Source organism: Dipodomys merriami, unplaced genomic scaffold, assembly GCF_024711535.1.
Source record: "Dipodomys merriami isolate MVZ:Mamm:240054 unplaced genomic scaffold, mDipMer1.0.p SCAF_1, whole genome shotgun sequence".
NCBI classification, from domain to species: domain Eukaryota; kingdom Metazoa; phylum Chordata; class Mammalia; order Rodentia; family Heteromyidae; genus Dipodomys; species Dipodomys merriami.
The window spans coordinates 28,068,865-28,086,161 of record NW_027202270.1 but is presented as its reverse complement, the minus strand read 5'-3'; the positions used below and the strand labels follow the sequence as shown (position 1 = coordinate 28,086,161).

Sequence of the window (17,297 nt, the reverse complement as noted above, 5' to 3'; positions counted from 1 at the left end):
TATGGACATGCCTTCACTTAATAGGTGTTAGATAAATGGTTCCTCAGCCTCTTTGGGCATTATATTATTCATCCATAAATGGATGACCCCTACGGACCCTTTCAGCTCTAAATTCTGTGATTATATTCTAAATGTTAGGACAACATGGTGCTTACTGGCATCACCATTAATGAAATTACCCATCATTTGTCTTACAAATAAAAAGTACACACTAAGTGTGTGTGTGGCTTCTTTATCTCACCCACAACTCTCTAGTGACACTTGTGATAAATGTGAATGTCTCCGGAAAAAAAAATTCTAGCTGCTCTGGGGTGACTTCAGTTTTCTTTCCTTTTTTTTTTTTTTTTTTTGACCTTCTTATAGTAAACATATCCTACTTGAATATAATCCTATAAGCTTGAAACTTAGGATGCACTTGAAAATAAAAAAATTTGTTTTAATACCTGTTGATTCCACGAGAAAAAAAAATGTTCTTCTCACATTTTATTTGAGGTCTATCAGTTCACCCTGACCTTGATTTGTACTTCAGTCAAGGCTCACAGTAGGTGGGAATCTCTCTCAGACTTCATTCCCCTCACTCCCTTTCAATCTTTATCTTGCTGCTGCTTGTCATCATGGATGAAGCATCCCAGACTATGCCTCTACCCACATGGACACTGGATCTCACTTGCTGTTAGTTACCAGCTTGAGGATCCCAATCCCCTTCTGCTTCCTCCTCCTCTTTCACAGCCTTCCAGCCACTCTTCAAGGTTTATAGCACAGTAGTCCTATTTCCATTCATGATTAAATAGAATAATTTCTCCAGTCATGCCTCACTGGACCAGAGCAAAATATTAAAGTTGTTTTGTTTTATTTCATTTTATGGGGCTTTACTCATATTTTTTTCCTTGTGTCCTCATGGAAATTTTGCTAAGAGGAAAGATTTCTATCTTGATCATTAGCCTTTCCTGTAAATCTCATTTCCAGACTTGTTCCAAATTAGGGTAAAAGTGAAGTGGGAAAACAAGAGAGACATTAGGGACATTATGCTGTGTCAAAGCAGTCCACTTCAATAATTTGCCTCTGTGAATTTGCACCATTGTCTTGCCTTGCCAGGTCAGTTTCACCCTCCAGTGGGCAGGGACCCTTGTGGGTGGCTAACACCCCACCCAGCAGGTGACCGGCATCACAGCCCTGCAAGAGCATTAGCTGTGCTCTCTTTCTCTCTCTCTCTCTCTCTCTCTCTCTCTCTCTCTCTCTCTCTCTCTCTCTCTCTCTCTCTCTCTCTCTCTCTCTCTCTCTCCCTCTCCCTCCCTCACTCTTTCCCCCCTCCCCCTCCCTCATTCCCCCTTCTCTCCTCCCTCCCCCTCTCTCCCTCTTTTCTCTCTCTCCTCCCTCCCCTCTCTCTCTCCCTCTTCTCTCTCTCTCTCTTCTCTCTCTCTCTCTCTCCTCTCTCTCTCTCTCTCTCTCTCTCTCTCTCTCTCTCTCTCTCTCTCTCTCTCTCTCTCTCTCTCTCTCTCTCTCTCTCTCTGCCTCCCCCCCCTCTCTCTCTCCTTTCTCCCTGTAATCAGCAGAGGGACTTTCTCTAGCCATCTGCTGTTGTGCTGGTCCAAGTTTATCAGCCTGTCCACAGATTGCTCTCCTAAGGCTGTATGGTTTGTTTCTATTGTTTACTGTATGCTTGATTTTCTCATTTCTCCAGATTTTATGCTATTAGTTTGAACATAGGTTTCATATATTTCTCACTACAGAATCCTACATTTGTTCTTCTTTAACTTCTTGTTGTACAACTGTACTCGAGAGCAGGGGTGAAAGGGACCTATAGTCAAGATACTGATGAACCAAGTCCATCGAATCTAAACTTAAGTCTGACTTCTTGTGGTTACCTAGGGCAAGTTGCAATACTTCTCTATTTCATTTTATTTAATTATTTCCTTACTTACTTAGGTAAAATGTTTATACAAAACAAATTGTCTCAAATTCTTGGGTTATGTAAGAATTCCTAGAGACAGTTACTGAAAGAATTCTCTGGAAAGACAAACTGCTGTAAACACCTACTGATATTTCTGTAAAGTGTATGAACAGCAGCAGCCTAATAATATTCCTAATGGTGTCTGTACTAGATGGAATAACTTTCCACCTGGGTAGAAAACAGGTAGAGGGTATATCCCCAGTCTACCTGTCAACATGTTAAGTCTCTTTATTCCTAAGCTGCCTAGTTAGCAGATAGGTGTCCCCAGGTTCTCTGCTTAGCAGAAAGGACACCCTAGCTTATTAACTACTGCTGGGAGGGACGTCTGGCTGAAGATGATTAGAGCCTAGAAAAGTGATGAGGACCAGAGTCTGTACCACCTATTCCCATGAAGGGATTCTTTGTGCTGTGTTGCACACATTGTCCCTTCTAGTTGATGCTGAGGGGGAAAGTACTTATCAGCCAGAGCTTCCCTGGAAATAGCTTGACAAGTCCCTTTGTCACGCTTTTCTGCAGGAAGATATCAAGGCAAATTGGTCCTTCACTACACATCTCTGTGTTCTTTTTGCAGACTAGCAGGCTAGCGACTTATTCTTGTGTTAGAGGAAATTACATGAGAATTTTTTAAGTGACATTTAATAGAGCTAGCAACAATATCCAGGAGACACATGACTACTGACAAGCCTGCAACTTTGAAGCATGATGTTTCTCAGTGCCTGAAAACACAAGCCCTCTCTCATCGGGAGAGATGTGACTACCTCCTCTTCTTTATAAAAACTCTTTCCCTTGAGAGAACATGTTCCCTGCCAAAGAAAATGGCAGAACCAAACTAGAATAGTATGTTTGCCACAAAAAAGAGTAAAAGACATAATACAAATACAGATGTCTAAGGTTTCTAAAAATATTCCTTCATATGACTCATTATTGTTAATATTTGTGACTGTTTGATAAGCTCCAGAACCTTTTACTGCCATGGAAAATAAATCATTCTTAATAGCTGAGCTATTTCTCTCTCTCTTTCTCTCATTTTTATACTTGAACTGTTCTCTCAAACAGCTCCATGTCATCACCATGCTTTTTTGTTTGTTTGTTTGTTTGTTTCCTGCTTCACACCGTTTATCTTTCCTCTGCCTTAGGATGGTCGTCTGCGAATGAATGACCAGCTGATTGCAGTTAATGGGGAAGCTCTTCTGGGAAAGTCCAACCATGAGGCTATGGAAACACTTAGACGATCAATGTCCATGGAGGGAAACATACGAGGGATGACCCAGTTGGTGATTCTAAGGCGGCCAGAGAAACAAATGGAGGTGATGCACATCTTGATTTACATAAGCAAATTACCCAAATGGCTACCAGAATGTACAAACTTCCCTGACTCATAGCAATTCTTCAGTTGGGAGATTTTGTCTGAGATGGGTTCTGATAGATACATCAGAACCTGAGGTGATTGCATGTTTTAGGTATTACTAGAATATATAAATATATGCATATGAAGTAAGGTATTTATCAAATGTACCAGGCCCGTATTTTCCTTTATTATTCCTCCAAAAATTCCTAGAGCTCGAAACTTGTGCATAAATATCTGTATGTACTTGTTAGTTGATATCCTAGTAATGTCTACACCTTATAGAGTTCCTGACCAGACATGTACAATATTTAATTTGAAGATCATTTAATACAGTCGGCACTCTATATTCTCCCTGATAATTTGCAGAGAGGGAACAGAGATTTGACACTTAATGAAGTTGAAATTTGATCCATTGAGCAAGCTTCTTGCTTCATATTAAATAGGTAGAAGTCTTATTTTTAAAAATATTTATCATGATTTCTGTAGACTTTATAATGTTAATAATATTCCCATTTATATACGATATGTAAACATAAAATAATCTTGATCGCTCATATCCCTAAACATTACACTTTTATAAAATTCTAAATGTAAACTGTTTTTCAAACATTATTTTCCCTTACATACGAAAAATAGTTATGAAATGTTCCTAACAATTACTTTAGGAAAAAATAAGATGAAGAAAAAGTTAATGTTATTAAACCCTATGGAAAATGTCAGTGAATCTCACTATCATATCCAGATTTTTTAAGGCCAAAATATGTTTGTGTAATATAATAGTATGCAAAATAAAACAATGCTATTAATAGAATTAATATGAAATATTTGTAAATTGAACTTAAAATTTAAAAATGGAAAGATTAAATAGTGGGTAGTGGTGAGACCCTTATGGTTAAAAACTTGCCTCTGAAATTCTGGATTACTAGAGTGAAAAATCCTAAATTTTGGGTTGGGAAGGTAGCTCAGGGGTAGAGTGCTTGCCTTGTATGCATGAGGCCCTGGGTTCAATTCCTTAGCACCACATAAGCAGAAAAAGCCAGAAGTGGCGCTGTGGCTCAAGTGGTAAAGCACTAGCCTTGAGTGGGAGACTTGAGGACAGCGCCTAGGCCCAGAGTTCAGGCTTCATGACTGACCAAAAAAAAATCCTGAGTTTACCATTTTTTGGTTATGGAACTATATATGTATGTAAGTGCCCAGTGTGTGTCCCCGCCCCCTCTTTGTTCATTTCCGCCCCCTCCTTTGTTCATTAATGTATCTTCATTTTGCAGCACATAACTGATACATAATAACTGTGTTGAATAAAAGAGAACATTACATCTGAAAACAGATTTACTTCATCTGAAAGAGCAGGTCTTGAGAGATGAAATAATAAACTCTCTTACTTGTTACTATTATCAGTGATTGAAAAGAGTAACTGTACCTTTTACACTTTCCTTTACATAACCTTTTAGATCTTAAATAAATGTAAATTGGCCAATTACTGTAGACTATATATAATGAAGAAGCTCATTTTCAACGTTTGCATTTGGTTAAGTGACAGAATCTTCTATGAATACTTAATGGGTTTCCCTTACATACATACTTTAAATGCCCTTATTTACTGCTTTCTACCATGAAAGAAGGGGCTCCATCAGGCTCTTAGAGCCCCTGAATTCCATAGAACCCACTTATTAGACAAGATGGACGGCAGGCCTTGGTCATCCCTCCCAGGAATCTGCATATTAGCACTCCCTTATGATTTCATTTAACAAAACACCTGAACTAATAGAAAAAAATGGAAGACCACTTCTCCAGAGAAGCATACACATGCGAAGAACAAAAGAGAAAAGAAAGAAATGGATAGGGTTGAAAAGACTTAGCTATACCCATGCCTCCCCTTTTCTTAATTTCACACATGTAAACACATGGATGGATGGATGCTAGTGGTTAAATGCAATATGTTAGCTCCTAGAACACTTTACCACCCACCAGTGTCTGCTTCTTTTCAATGTTTCATCTTAATTCCTACAGTCTAGAGTGGATGCACATTGCTCCATCAGAAGAAAGTATTAACTTTCAGTTTGTTGCTCATCCTCAGAAGTGTCTTGCTAATACAGTTCACTGGGGAATCGATTAGGAATAGGAAGTGGGGCAAAAAGCAATTTTTATGAGGACATTTAAACAAGATCCATTTTCTTTCCCTAATATTTACAAGCTTTCCATGGGGAACGAGTAGGCACTTGACTCTCAGCTATTGAGAATCTCTGTGGTACCCTGAAGATTAAAGAGCATTATTTCATATAAAGACAGCAGCCTCAACTACAGCTTATCTTTATTAAATTTGAAAAAAAATGCAGCTATTTGATCTCCCAAATCTGTGTTTTACTGTGTCAGAGCATATGTTGTGTGCTCCTGCTTTTTGTGTATTCTCCCATGGAGCAGCAATTGCTTCCACTACAAATTAAAAGAAAAAGAAAATACATCCATACCTAAAAAGGTCTCAGCACAGTTCAGGCATTCGGGCAAATCAATTAGTTTTAGATTTGGCAAGAACAACACAGTGGCTGCTTGAGCCTTATATTGATATTTAAAAAATTGAAGAAGCTACTTAAGAAAAGTCAAAATATAGTTGCTGGGTTTCCCCCCCCCCACATTACCCAGTTATACAAAATCAGTAAACAGTTTTGATGAGATCTTCATGAAGAATACATAACAAGCCCTTGATTGAATCAGAATCATTTTAAACAGAAGAATGTTTTTCAAAGGATGAGCTTGAGGTTCAATTGTAATTCTATTTGAGCCTAGAGACCTGGTATTAAAAAATGGGTTATGACCTGGTTTTGTTTTTCCTTCTCCCCAAAACATTTTCCTCTCTGCTGCCAGCCCATCTTGGTAGAAGCAGAATATGTTTAAAAATCCATTATATTTTTTATTGGCTAGGACACTAATGGAGGGCTCCATGACAGCTCTATTTTACAGGCTGAATACTTTAATTAGGCTGCTTACTGATCAGTTGTTGGGATATTGATTGTGTCATTTATCAAAGAGCCGGGAGAGCAGAAAAAAAATTTTCTTGTTGTTCTTGTTGCTATTGTTAAATGAAGATACTTTGCAATTCAAGTCCTCCTCCTGCGTGCTGCCATTTCTGCTTTTTCCTCCAAGTGGAGGCATGGGTTCCCCCATACCTATCCGGGTTTTACTAGCATTGAGGAGCAACACATAAACACCTAGGGTATGCGAGAAATGTTATCCCTTCACGGAAAAGGAAAGGCCCTTCTACAGTGAAAACATTTTAATTGTAAAGCCTGCAGAAATGGAGTGGTTAAGATATGTTGTTTTGCTAGACACTGAATTTTTGTAACTAAGAGGGAAATAATATAAATCAAATGTATTACTTTAGCCAAATGCTTTCCCAGAGCAAAGTGCTTTGGGAATCAGAGCTGTGTTCTTGTTTGTGACATGTTCTTCTCACCAATGGTCAAGGGAACAGCTATGAAATGACTTCCAAATCATTTACTTCCTTGAAATCTGTTAGGGAAAACAAATAATATGAACAAGAGCAAACCCCAGTTCTCCTCTATGGCATAATCCTCTTGGAAAAAAAATAGCTAGAGTTCTCTGTAATTGGCTGCCTCCTAGTACCTCTTCAGCACCTGGGGAAGATGGCTTGTGTGGTGTTATTCCGGATACAGCAGTTTGAAGAAAACTGTGAATTTGTTTACAGACTGTCACAATCCAAGCACAAAGGGGAGAAATATGGTGGGGGGGGGGGAGGAAGAAAAGAGAATCTCAGGAGAACCACTGTCTGGCATTGTCAAAGCAGTTTGTTTTAGCTCCTGGCCAAAGATCTGGTGTGGGATACACTCTCGACATTTTTGTGGCAAAATTGCTTGGGCCCGGACTTGTCCTAGAGCTCAGGACTTAGCTGGGAGGGAGAGGGGAGGGGGAGGGGAGAGGGAGAGAGGAGCCAGCTGGTTGGCACAGAGACACCCTTGGCATGAACTGCATTCTTCTATTGACACTGCCACAAGCTGTACTCCCAGATGGAAGAAAATGTGAAAGAAGCCAGTTGTAAGTGGGGGAAGGAATAATAAAGTTAATCCTCTTTTGTGTTGGCTATCAGCACCCCTAATCCTTAACACCACAATGTCAGTAGGTTTTTTTATTATTATTTCATATTCAAAGAGGTTTTAACTGATAGGGCCATTTTGATTTTCCACAGTTGAAGAGTACCTGCTGGATACTCTTGAAAGATGATTCATAAATCGATCATTCTATCACTGTTTCATTTAACCAAGCTGGAACCTATTTTTAAAAAGCAAATGTAATTTTTATTTGTCTCCCATAGGAGTTTGCAGAGTGTGGAGCACTGCCCAAGCCATGCTTTGAGAACTGTCAAAACACTCTAAGCCCCTCCAGGAGAAACGATGGTAGTCTATTACATCCATTTGGCACTTACAGTCTACAAGATAAACAGAAAGGTAAGAGTCTATCTGCTTTCATCCATTGTAAAAGTAGTAAGGAAACACAAAAGTGCCTTTTCATTTATTTTTTTAAATGGGACAAAGAGGATTTAATTAGACTAAGTACAGACACTCTTACTGAGAATCACCAGTGCTGAGAGGAGGGTGGCAGAGCTGACTCAGAACCTGTGAATCATATTCCTGGCAAGGTCTCCAGTTTAAGTGACAGTTTCTATGCTCGCTGCCCCAAACATGGAGAGTTACACATAAAACAAACCATGACTAGAGAATCAAAGATGGCAAACTGTTCGTTGCTTAAAGAGCTTTTAATATTGAAAGTTACCAAGTATATCTAAATTTGTTTAGGCTTATATTAGATAGGGCTTTTAAATTTATGCTTGGTTGTAAAACAAATGTAGTCTATAGTTAAATACCATAATTTGAATCCATAGTGTAGGAAGATGTTTCTGTTTTTGTCTTCCTTTCTCTTATTGTTGGCTATGAAGCACAGTTCTCAGAAACAAATCCACATGTTTAAAAAAAAATCTCTAGGTTTTCTTCACTGTTTTCCAAAATCTACTTCTACTTCAGGTTACCAGGAAAAGTATCTAATCTCCCTATATCTACTTTCTCTAGTAACTTTCGTTTCTTACACTGCAAAGCAATGCATACATATTCATTGTAGAACATTTAGAGAAAAGCAATAAAATGAAAATTTAATATTACTCATACTTCTATCAAAGCTCTCAATCAATAACATTTTATGTGTATCTTTCAAGTCTTGTACATGCAAATATGTACACATAAAATGAAATTAAAAGTGAAATGTACTATATATAATGTTAAAGAAGTTTCTGTTTTAATCAATAGTCCATTATGAACGTCATACCAAACTGAATATTGTAGTTTCTCATTCAATATGGCACAGTCTTCTATTAAGTGGAGATAGCTACTATATACTATGTTATTATTCACTTACATTTGGGATGCTTGAAGGTGTTACAAAATTTAACTGCATGGGAACAAGTTCCAAATAGGTCCAATCTTACTTTGTCAGAATGGATTTGTAAATCTGAGATTGTTCTGTCATTCAGTTATTCCATCTGAGAGGGAGGATGTTTGTTTATTTTCTTCTTCTGGATCCCTCCATTTTAGCCACAGAGGTAGCCACAGCTGTTCCCATTTATTAAGTGTTTGCTGGCTTCTATGTACCAGGTTAATCAATAGATGCACACAAAGTGGGAAATATAATTATCTTACTTTATATAAATAGGAGATAGTGGGAGTAATTTACCCAGGATGGTGTACTGGATACACAAAGGGCCTAGACTTAATTCCTATCTTCTGTCTTATCCTAAGCCACAGCTCAAGCTCTGACACACATTGGTCCTCTGAAACTATTGATATTGTCCCACCTCCTTCTACCAATGCCTCTTAGGTGCAGACTTTTTGTATCCACATATAGAAATACTCAGCATATCTTTGTCACCTTCAAGAACTTAAACCTGGACATGTGAGGGAAGAAGTCAGTGAGACTTGAACTCAGGGCCTTACTCTTGCTAGCCATGGCTCTGCAAGTGAGCTACAACTCATGCACTTTTTTGCACTGATTATTTTTAAAGTAGGCTCCTGATTCCTGAATTGATATAGGCCTGGAGCAAAATACGAGTATTTTGGGTCTCTCCTCATAACGGGGATGGCAGACATGTACTGCCAAAACTAGCTTCTTCCACTGAGATGGAGTCTTGAAGAAGTCCTGGCCTCTCCTGCAGCCTATATCCACCTGATCACAACTTGCATGCAGCAAGGATGACAGGTGTAAGCCAGCGAAAGACTTCTTGACAGAACAAGATCTTCTTCTAAGACCTACAGTCTTAATAGCCACACAATCAAGAAGAAACAGGTCTTCTACAACATATAACAACCTTCTTTCTACTATGCTCATTTTAAGATCTCAAACATGGACATCTACATTAAGATATAATAATGTGTTTCGCATTCAGTTCTCAAGCAACACGTTTTCAGTGACTGAGTTGAGGCTTTCATTGCTAATTTTATCAGTGCCATCCAAAGATACTTGGTCATGTTTACCCCTTTCTTGGTTCATTTTTATTACCTATGAAGAATCAATACTAAAGTGATATTCATGAAAAAGATTTTAGGAGATATTATTGTACTCAAGGAAATAGAAGAATATCTCTAAAATAACATGGCAATCTTAAGAGAACTGTACAAATGGCTAAAGTATAAAGATACATTTAGAAAATGAAATTTAAGTGATAAAATATACTTGAAGCACATGCTAAGGTAAAATGTAGCAATATAGCCAGGTGGTAGTGGATCGTGTTGGTATTCCTAATTACTCAGGAAGCTGAGATCTGGGAATTGTGGTTCAGACTGCCTGGGTAGGAAAATCCATGAGACTTATTTCCCATTAACTAATGAAACTATGTGAGTAGGCTTGTGGCTCACGTAGTAGAGGGCTAAGCTTAAGCAACAAACAAACAAAAAACTAAGGGGCATTGCCCAACCTCTGAGTTCTAGTCCCAGTACCTATTCCCTGCTGTCCACCCAAATAGTTACAATATAATAAGGCTGCTAACCAAGTACACTGCAGTTAAAATAATAATTAATTTAAAAATCAAAAGAAATTTCAAAGACTTTCTAATTTAAATATGTGTATTGTTCAGCTCAACTGAGGTGTGGAGAAGTTCCCAGTCAGTCCTGCATGATTGCCAATTGTATTTAGATGTTTGTGTGACTTCCTGAGTCTTTCTTCTTGTTTAAGTTTGACAAAATAAACTTCACAAAAAAGTGAGTGGTACCTAATTACAAGAGGAAAGTTATAACCATCCTCCCCAGGCAAAAAAAGGATACAGAACTTGAGTAATTTAAGTGGCAACTGAGAGCATCATATTTGTTGAAAGATGGCATGTCTTTAACAGAAGTTGAATGGCATGATTGGAACCATATAGTCATAGATACCAAGGATCTGCTCTGCTTTGGAGCTTCAATAGAGTGTTTTTACTTTGTCCCTGTACTGAAAGAAAGTGTTCCTCAGGCACAAATGACCACAATCACTAGGAGATTTTTCTTACTCTCCCCCTCCTGAGCTACAGATCAAGACAGAACACCCTGGACACTACTAAAAATAAACATGCAGATCTCCTACTTCCAAGGGACCTCCTTCCCTTTCTTTCTCATCTCAGTTTTCCAAGCTAGTAGTGTTGTTGTTTTTAATGTATTATGTGATTTTTTTTTTGTTTCTTTTGTATGTTCTTCCCCCTATGATATATCCCCTCTTGTCACTGTATTTGATTTTGTTACCTTGGTATTGTATATACATTTATCTGAATTAGGGAAGGGAAGGGAAGGGAAGGGGAGGGAAGGGGAACAACAAAATGGTGAGACAATGGGCAAGGGGGGAACCAATGCAACAATGATATTCATAAGACAATATTCTGGAATAATTTGTACCATTTGGATGGGAGCGTTGGGAAAGGAGTGAAAGTAGGAGAAAAATGAGGGAAGGGGTAACAAGTTTGACAGGAAATGCACTTGTTCCTTACTTATGTAACTGTAACCTGTCTGTATATCACCTGACAAGAATAAAAAAAATTCTAGTGTCTTCAAGGCCTGACTCAAAACCTAAACTTTGTTCTTCTTTCAGTTGTGGGGCTTGAACGCAGGGCCTACATGCTGTCCCTGTCTTTTAGCTCAAGTCTAGCACTCCACCACTTTAAGTCACAGTGCTGCTTCCAGTTTTCTGCTGGTAATTATTACAGAGATAAGAGTCCCATGGACTTTCCTGTCTTGCAATTGAAATCCTCAGATCTCAGCCTCCTAAGTAACTAGGATTACAGGCATGAGCTACCAGCACCCGGCTAAACTTATTTTTTTAATAGAGAAAAAAACATTTGTTATTATAGGATAATAGTTTAGAAACAGATTCATCAAAACATAGAGTCAAGCTGGGTGCCAGTGGCTCACACCTATAATCCTAACTACTCAAGAGGCTGAGATCTGAGGATCACGGTTCAAAGCCAGTCTGAGCAAGAAAGTCCCTGAGATTCTTGTCTCCAATAATCTACTAGAAAACTGGAAGAGGTGCTGTGGCTCAAGAGGTAGAGCGCTGGCCTTGAGCTGAAGAGCGCAGGGACAGCACCCAAGCCCAGAGTTCAAGCTCCACAACCGACAAAAAACAAAACAAAACATAGAGTCAATCAATTTATGTTGCACACCAGATGAAATTCTCTTTGTAAATAAACTTGCTGACTTAGAAGAATTATATTAGAATTAATAAAGATTGTATTGTAGAAGGATGTTATGATAGCCAGATGTGGTAGCTCTTACCTATAATCCCAGCTACCCAGGAGGAAGAGGAGGAGGATCACAGACTGAGGCCAGCCTATGGCCAAAAGACAAGATACTATCTGAAAGAGGAGCTGGGGTATGACAGAAGTGGTAGGCTACTTGCCTACCAGCTTGAGTCCCTGAGTTCAAACCCCAGTATCCCTAAAGAAGAAAATAAGAGATCATGTTTATTGTTTCATTTTTATTTTAATAGTTTTTTTGTTTCTGTTAGAAAATATAGTTTTATTTCAGAGTTTCTGAAATTCATTCCAGAGCCATATAAGATGGCAAAGGTCACTGAGATTCGCGAACCCCAGCATCGCCTTACCACCACTGATATTTTAAGGCCTTGCTTTAGAAAAAGAAGATTAAGACAAACCTGACAAAATGTAATGTCTAGTGAGGGGAGGAACTGGTGCAGCCAAAACATTAGCTTTTTTCCTTCTCTTTTTCCCTTTCCTTTGTATATTTAAGAATCCAATGTTGATATTCCGTGTTCCATCTATTTTTATAATAATAGTACATACCACCCACAGTTCACTGAGTACTTTATTTCTTTTATTCCTTTCAAGCTGTTACACCGAAAAGGCATTTTTAGACCTAACATTTGTAGAAATTGCAACAGCAGAAAATTCACATTTGTGTTGGAGAACTGTGTGCAGTGCCTGTTTTGGAATAAACGTGGAGCTCCAAGATAGTAATAAGGATGGAGGCTGTGTCCCAGGGGCTGACTATAAAATCCTATTAAGCATTTGAATGGTAATGAGGTGCACCAACACTGTGGTTTCTGAGGAGTCTTGGTAGTGCATTGAACCCTGGGCTGAATAATTGCCTAAGTGCAATGTGCCTCTGGTCCTCCATTACCTCTCCTGATATTGCTCTTCTTTTTTTGTGTGATCTCCTACACCTCCTCTAATTTTAGCTCTAGTCCAACCTAGTCATGCATTGCCCCCAAGTCTGCTCAGCATTGCCCACCAAATTTAGCCTTTCCTCCTCACCTCAAATCAAATGTTTCACTTCTGTGCTCCATTTCATTAAATCCATATTCCTTGGAGTCTTTCAAAGATGCATACAATTCTTCATCATGTGTGTATTCTTCTGGAAACCAACATGTATCCACCCCTCTATAGCATAGAAGGCATTGTCTGCAGTGGTGATTGGAAACTGAATTCTGCTTTGCTACATGACTAATGTTGACTGGATACCTCCATGGTCCAGAGCACAGAATCAGGGATATGAAGATGAATGCAGTGATAATTTGCCCTCAAGAAGACTAAGGCAACAGTTATCAAACTCTTGTCCTTAAAAGACTAAGTATTAAATAAGGCTGGCTTTGGAGACTATGGGGTCTTTTACAACTCAGTTCTGCCATGGTGGTACAGCATCAGTGACAGACTATCCATAAACAAACAGGCAGGTAATATATGTTCAATGAAACTTCGTTTACAAAGCCAGGTGCTGGGCTAACTCTAGAACAGGGATAGAACTTGCTAAGGCCTTCTCTAAAGACAGACTCTCATTTACCTATCTTTTCTGGTCTGGATTTGCCATACTGAAGTTCACCAAAAAACAATGAAAGGATGACCATTTCTCTATCAATTAAGTAGATACAAATACTCCTATTCACAGGTGTATATATAGAGTGACCATTTAGAGTATACCTTATGTACTCAATGAAATCAAATCTAAAAATAATGTTTATAGAAATATGTCTACAGAATTCTAGGCTTTCACATGGGTATTTGAATCAAGAAAAGTACAACATCTGAATATTATGTTTAAAACTATACCAAGAATGTAGGGTCAACCAGTAGACTTTCCTCTAATCCCATCATCACTTAAAGAAAAAAAATGTATGGATCATATGAATGCACTAAAAATTAAAGTATTAAGTACAGTAAATTCAAAATTCAGAAGAGGGTGAAGAAAAGGAGGAAGGAACAGAGAGGGCATGGAAGAAATTATCCATGGTCTAATAAGAGAAATGCAGATGATTGGATGATAGCTTGGTAGATAAATAAATACATGGTTTAATTTAAACATAGCATGTGAAAAAAATGTAACACAGGAATCATTTAACATATAGTAAGAACTTAACATATAGAAAGAACTGGTATGGAATATATAAGGCTAACACCCAGCTATGTACCAGGAAGAGAATGTTCTTTTTGCCACTACTGTTTAAGTACTAACATATCCTAGGCACAGTAAGTGACATTGAAAGTAGGCTTTAACAGGTAGAGTGGGTTTTATAATTGTGTAAGTAAAGACATAGAGTCAGATAAGCCCACTGCTATGGTCATAAAATATATCATAGGAAATGAAATTGGTTAACAAGAACAGAGATCTTTATTCAGTATGCAACTATATGCAGTGGAAGTGAGTTAGAGAAAGCAGGTTACATGCTCACATCTGTGTTTATCACCAGTGTGCAAGACAGAGAGGTTTGGGTTGAAAGATGTAAACCAGCTGGAAGATCTTGGCCCATTGTGTCCCTTGTCTCTGTATACAGTATAGACCTGCTTTGTGTCTTTTAGTTAAATATCTGCGTTCTTGACCATGCTCACCATTACCAAATCACTGGATCATTGGCAGAGGCAGTGCTGAGGGCAGCACTAGAGCACCTTTGCTAATCATTCTCATCCTGCTCTGACACCTTCTGATCAGATCCCTGGCTTTGAGCCTCATTTTCAGGAACATGCCAGCCCTGCCACCACCTTCTCCATTACCGCCTGGATATCAGAGCCAGGTGCAAGTCCTTGCTGTGTGTCCTCTCAAGGTTCTCCAGAGAAACAGAACCAACTGGAATGGGTGCAAATGAAGAGATTTATCATAAGAAATAGGTTCTTGTGGTTATGGAGGATGATGACCCTAAGTTCTGAAAAGTGGACCACTAAACTATAGATTTGGCACAGCTGATGTGTGTAGTTCTAATCTGAGCCCAGTGACCTCAGAACCAAGAAAGATAAAGCTGGGCTCCCATCCAGAGGTTTGAAGCCTTGCAATCCAGGAAGAGCACACATTAATAGTGCAAATCCAAACTCAGTAACAATCCACTGTCCTCGATTAATGTTGGTCAGGGAGAAGAGTTCTCTCCTACTCAGGGAAAAGTCCAACTTTTTGTTCTACTCAGATCTTCAGCATACTAGATGAGTCACACCTACATTAAAGAAGGCAATCTGCTTTACCCAGAAAGCCCCAGAATAATGGTACCTCTTGCTAGACCTGGTAGATGGACAAATAAAACCAGGTGCTGTTACCAGCAGTAGTTCTCAAGCGTAGAGAGGTCAACCAGAGACAGATAGAAGCCACATCTTATCAGTTATCTAGTTAAATAGATGCAAAATAGAATGCACTATTTATGGATAATAATCCCTTTACAATGATGTAATGTTGTTACACTTTGCCTCAATGAGTCACTACTCAACAATGTGGCATCATATTGAATGGGTATACTCTTCCATTAGATGCTTTCCTTTTGCTGTTTTGGTTGGGTTTATGGTGCTAGGGATAAAACCAACAACCTCATGCATGCTAGGTAAGTGCTGCCCTGCTATGGTATATCCCTAATCTCCAATAAACGGATTCTTATCTCCACTTTATGGACTTAAAGACTGGGAGCATGGAGAAGTTGAGTAATGTACCCAAGGCACACTGTATCATAGGAACCAGGAATGGAAATGTATATGTCTTGCTGTAAAATCATTCTATTAAATAGGATACTCTACAATGATTTCATATACTAGTTGATATTATTATCCTGAGTATGAAATGAAATGATGTATATAATTCTTAACACAATGTATGATATACAAGATCTCATCCAATTTTGTTCTTGGTTGTAGTAATTGAGACATGTGTTATTTTTCTAGTATTAGACTAGCCTGGAAATCTGTTTTTATTAAGCAGGAAATGAAAATTCAGACCCATCTTTTGCTTATAAAACCTAAAACCCAAGTGTTTCTACTATAGCTCATGTAGAAAAAGGGACTAGTCCTCCCCCACACTTTGTCTAAATACTAAAAAAAATATTCTGTATCTCAAGGTCTAGCAGGTTTTTAAAGTGTTTTTTGTCATTCAGGTAAATACCTAAATCACCATAGAGTTCCAACTAGTCATTACAGTCTCATTCCTAAAAAACAAACAACAACAAAAAAAAGTAAGGCATAAAAGTCATGCCTCTGTTAGTCTGACCCAAATAATAACCAGTAAGTACGTGTCGACCTTTCATAGATAGGAGATGCATAGATAGATGAGATGCGTGCACTTAATTTGCTAGGGTGGGCAACAGATCCCCTAGGCTAGACCCATTTTAGTGGACCTACATTTTCTGCTACAGGGAATATTCACTTTCAAGCAAATCCTTTGGTTCCAGATGAGGCTTTTATTTATTTCAAGGCAGGTTTATGTGTTGGTTAAAATTGTATCTGAGAGATAGGCTGGAGCAAAATCAGGCACTGAATAGTTCTGCCTCCAGTTTACTACAGCTTCATTTGTTCTTTGTTTATAGACCTATTGCTTCCCAGTGACGGATGGGCTGAGAGTGAAGAACCACCATCGCTGCCACCACATCCTGGTCTGGAATTGGGCCTTGAAGATTACAGCCATAGGTATCGATGAAATGATATATCATAAATGTGCCCCGTTAGGGTTTTTCTGGGAAAACTCAGCAACCTTATTTTAACTCTATTTCTTTCCAGAATAGAAATCTCAGAGTATCTATAATTCTTTTCCAGTGAATGTTTCTTTTAACAGCATAGCTTGTTAAGACTCATCTTATATTATTAAAGTATTGATGAAAATGTTGACTTTTCTTTCACGGGTTTGAAAACTCTAGCAGTAGAGCTCAAAGAAAAGTTATATATAAGAAGGTAGACAATAAAACTAAGACAACATAAAGCTTAGGGTTTTTTCCCTTTGTTATTGGCAAACCCTAAAGGTATTTTTAAAATATATGTTCCAAGAAAGTTAATGGAATCTAAAATTTAAAGCTGCACCATATAATCTAAAATATTGAAAAAGGTACCCAATATTATATCCATTCTGTAATAGAAACTAAAAAATCAATAGTTTTTAGAATCACACAAGCATGAGAGAGGAAGATTTACTAAGCATACATACTATTTGACTAGTGGAATTCATAGATTTTTGTTCTTCTGATGAGTGTTAAAAATCATTAAATTGTCTCTTTGCTATTTTCTAT

At 38.2% G+C, this 17,297-nt stretch overlaps 1 protein-coding gene across 2 annotated transcripts in view; it reads left to right on the top strand.

Moving 5' to 3' along the window:
* Window positions 1-17,297, top strand: part of Pard3b (par-3 family cell polarity regulator beta) — a 990,481-nt gene that overhangs the window by 548,999 nt on the left and 424,185 nt on the right. For both annotated transcript variants that reach the window (XM_070018756.1, XM_070018767.1), the window contains exons 12-14: window positions 3,088-3,258; window positions 7,627-7,759; window positions 16,605-16,704. In XM_070018756.1, coding sequence (XP_069874857.1) covers window positions 3,088-3,258; window positions 7,627-7,759; window positions 16,605-16,704 — 404 coding nt within the window. The remainder of the gene's footprint in view (window positions 1-3,087; window positions 3,259-7,626; window positions 7,760-16,604; window positions 16,705-17,297) is intronic.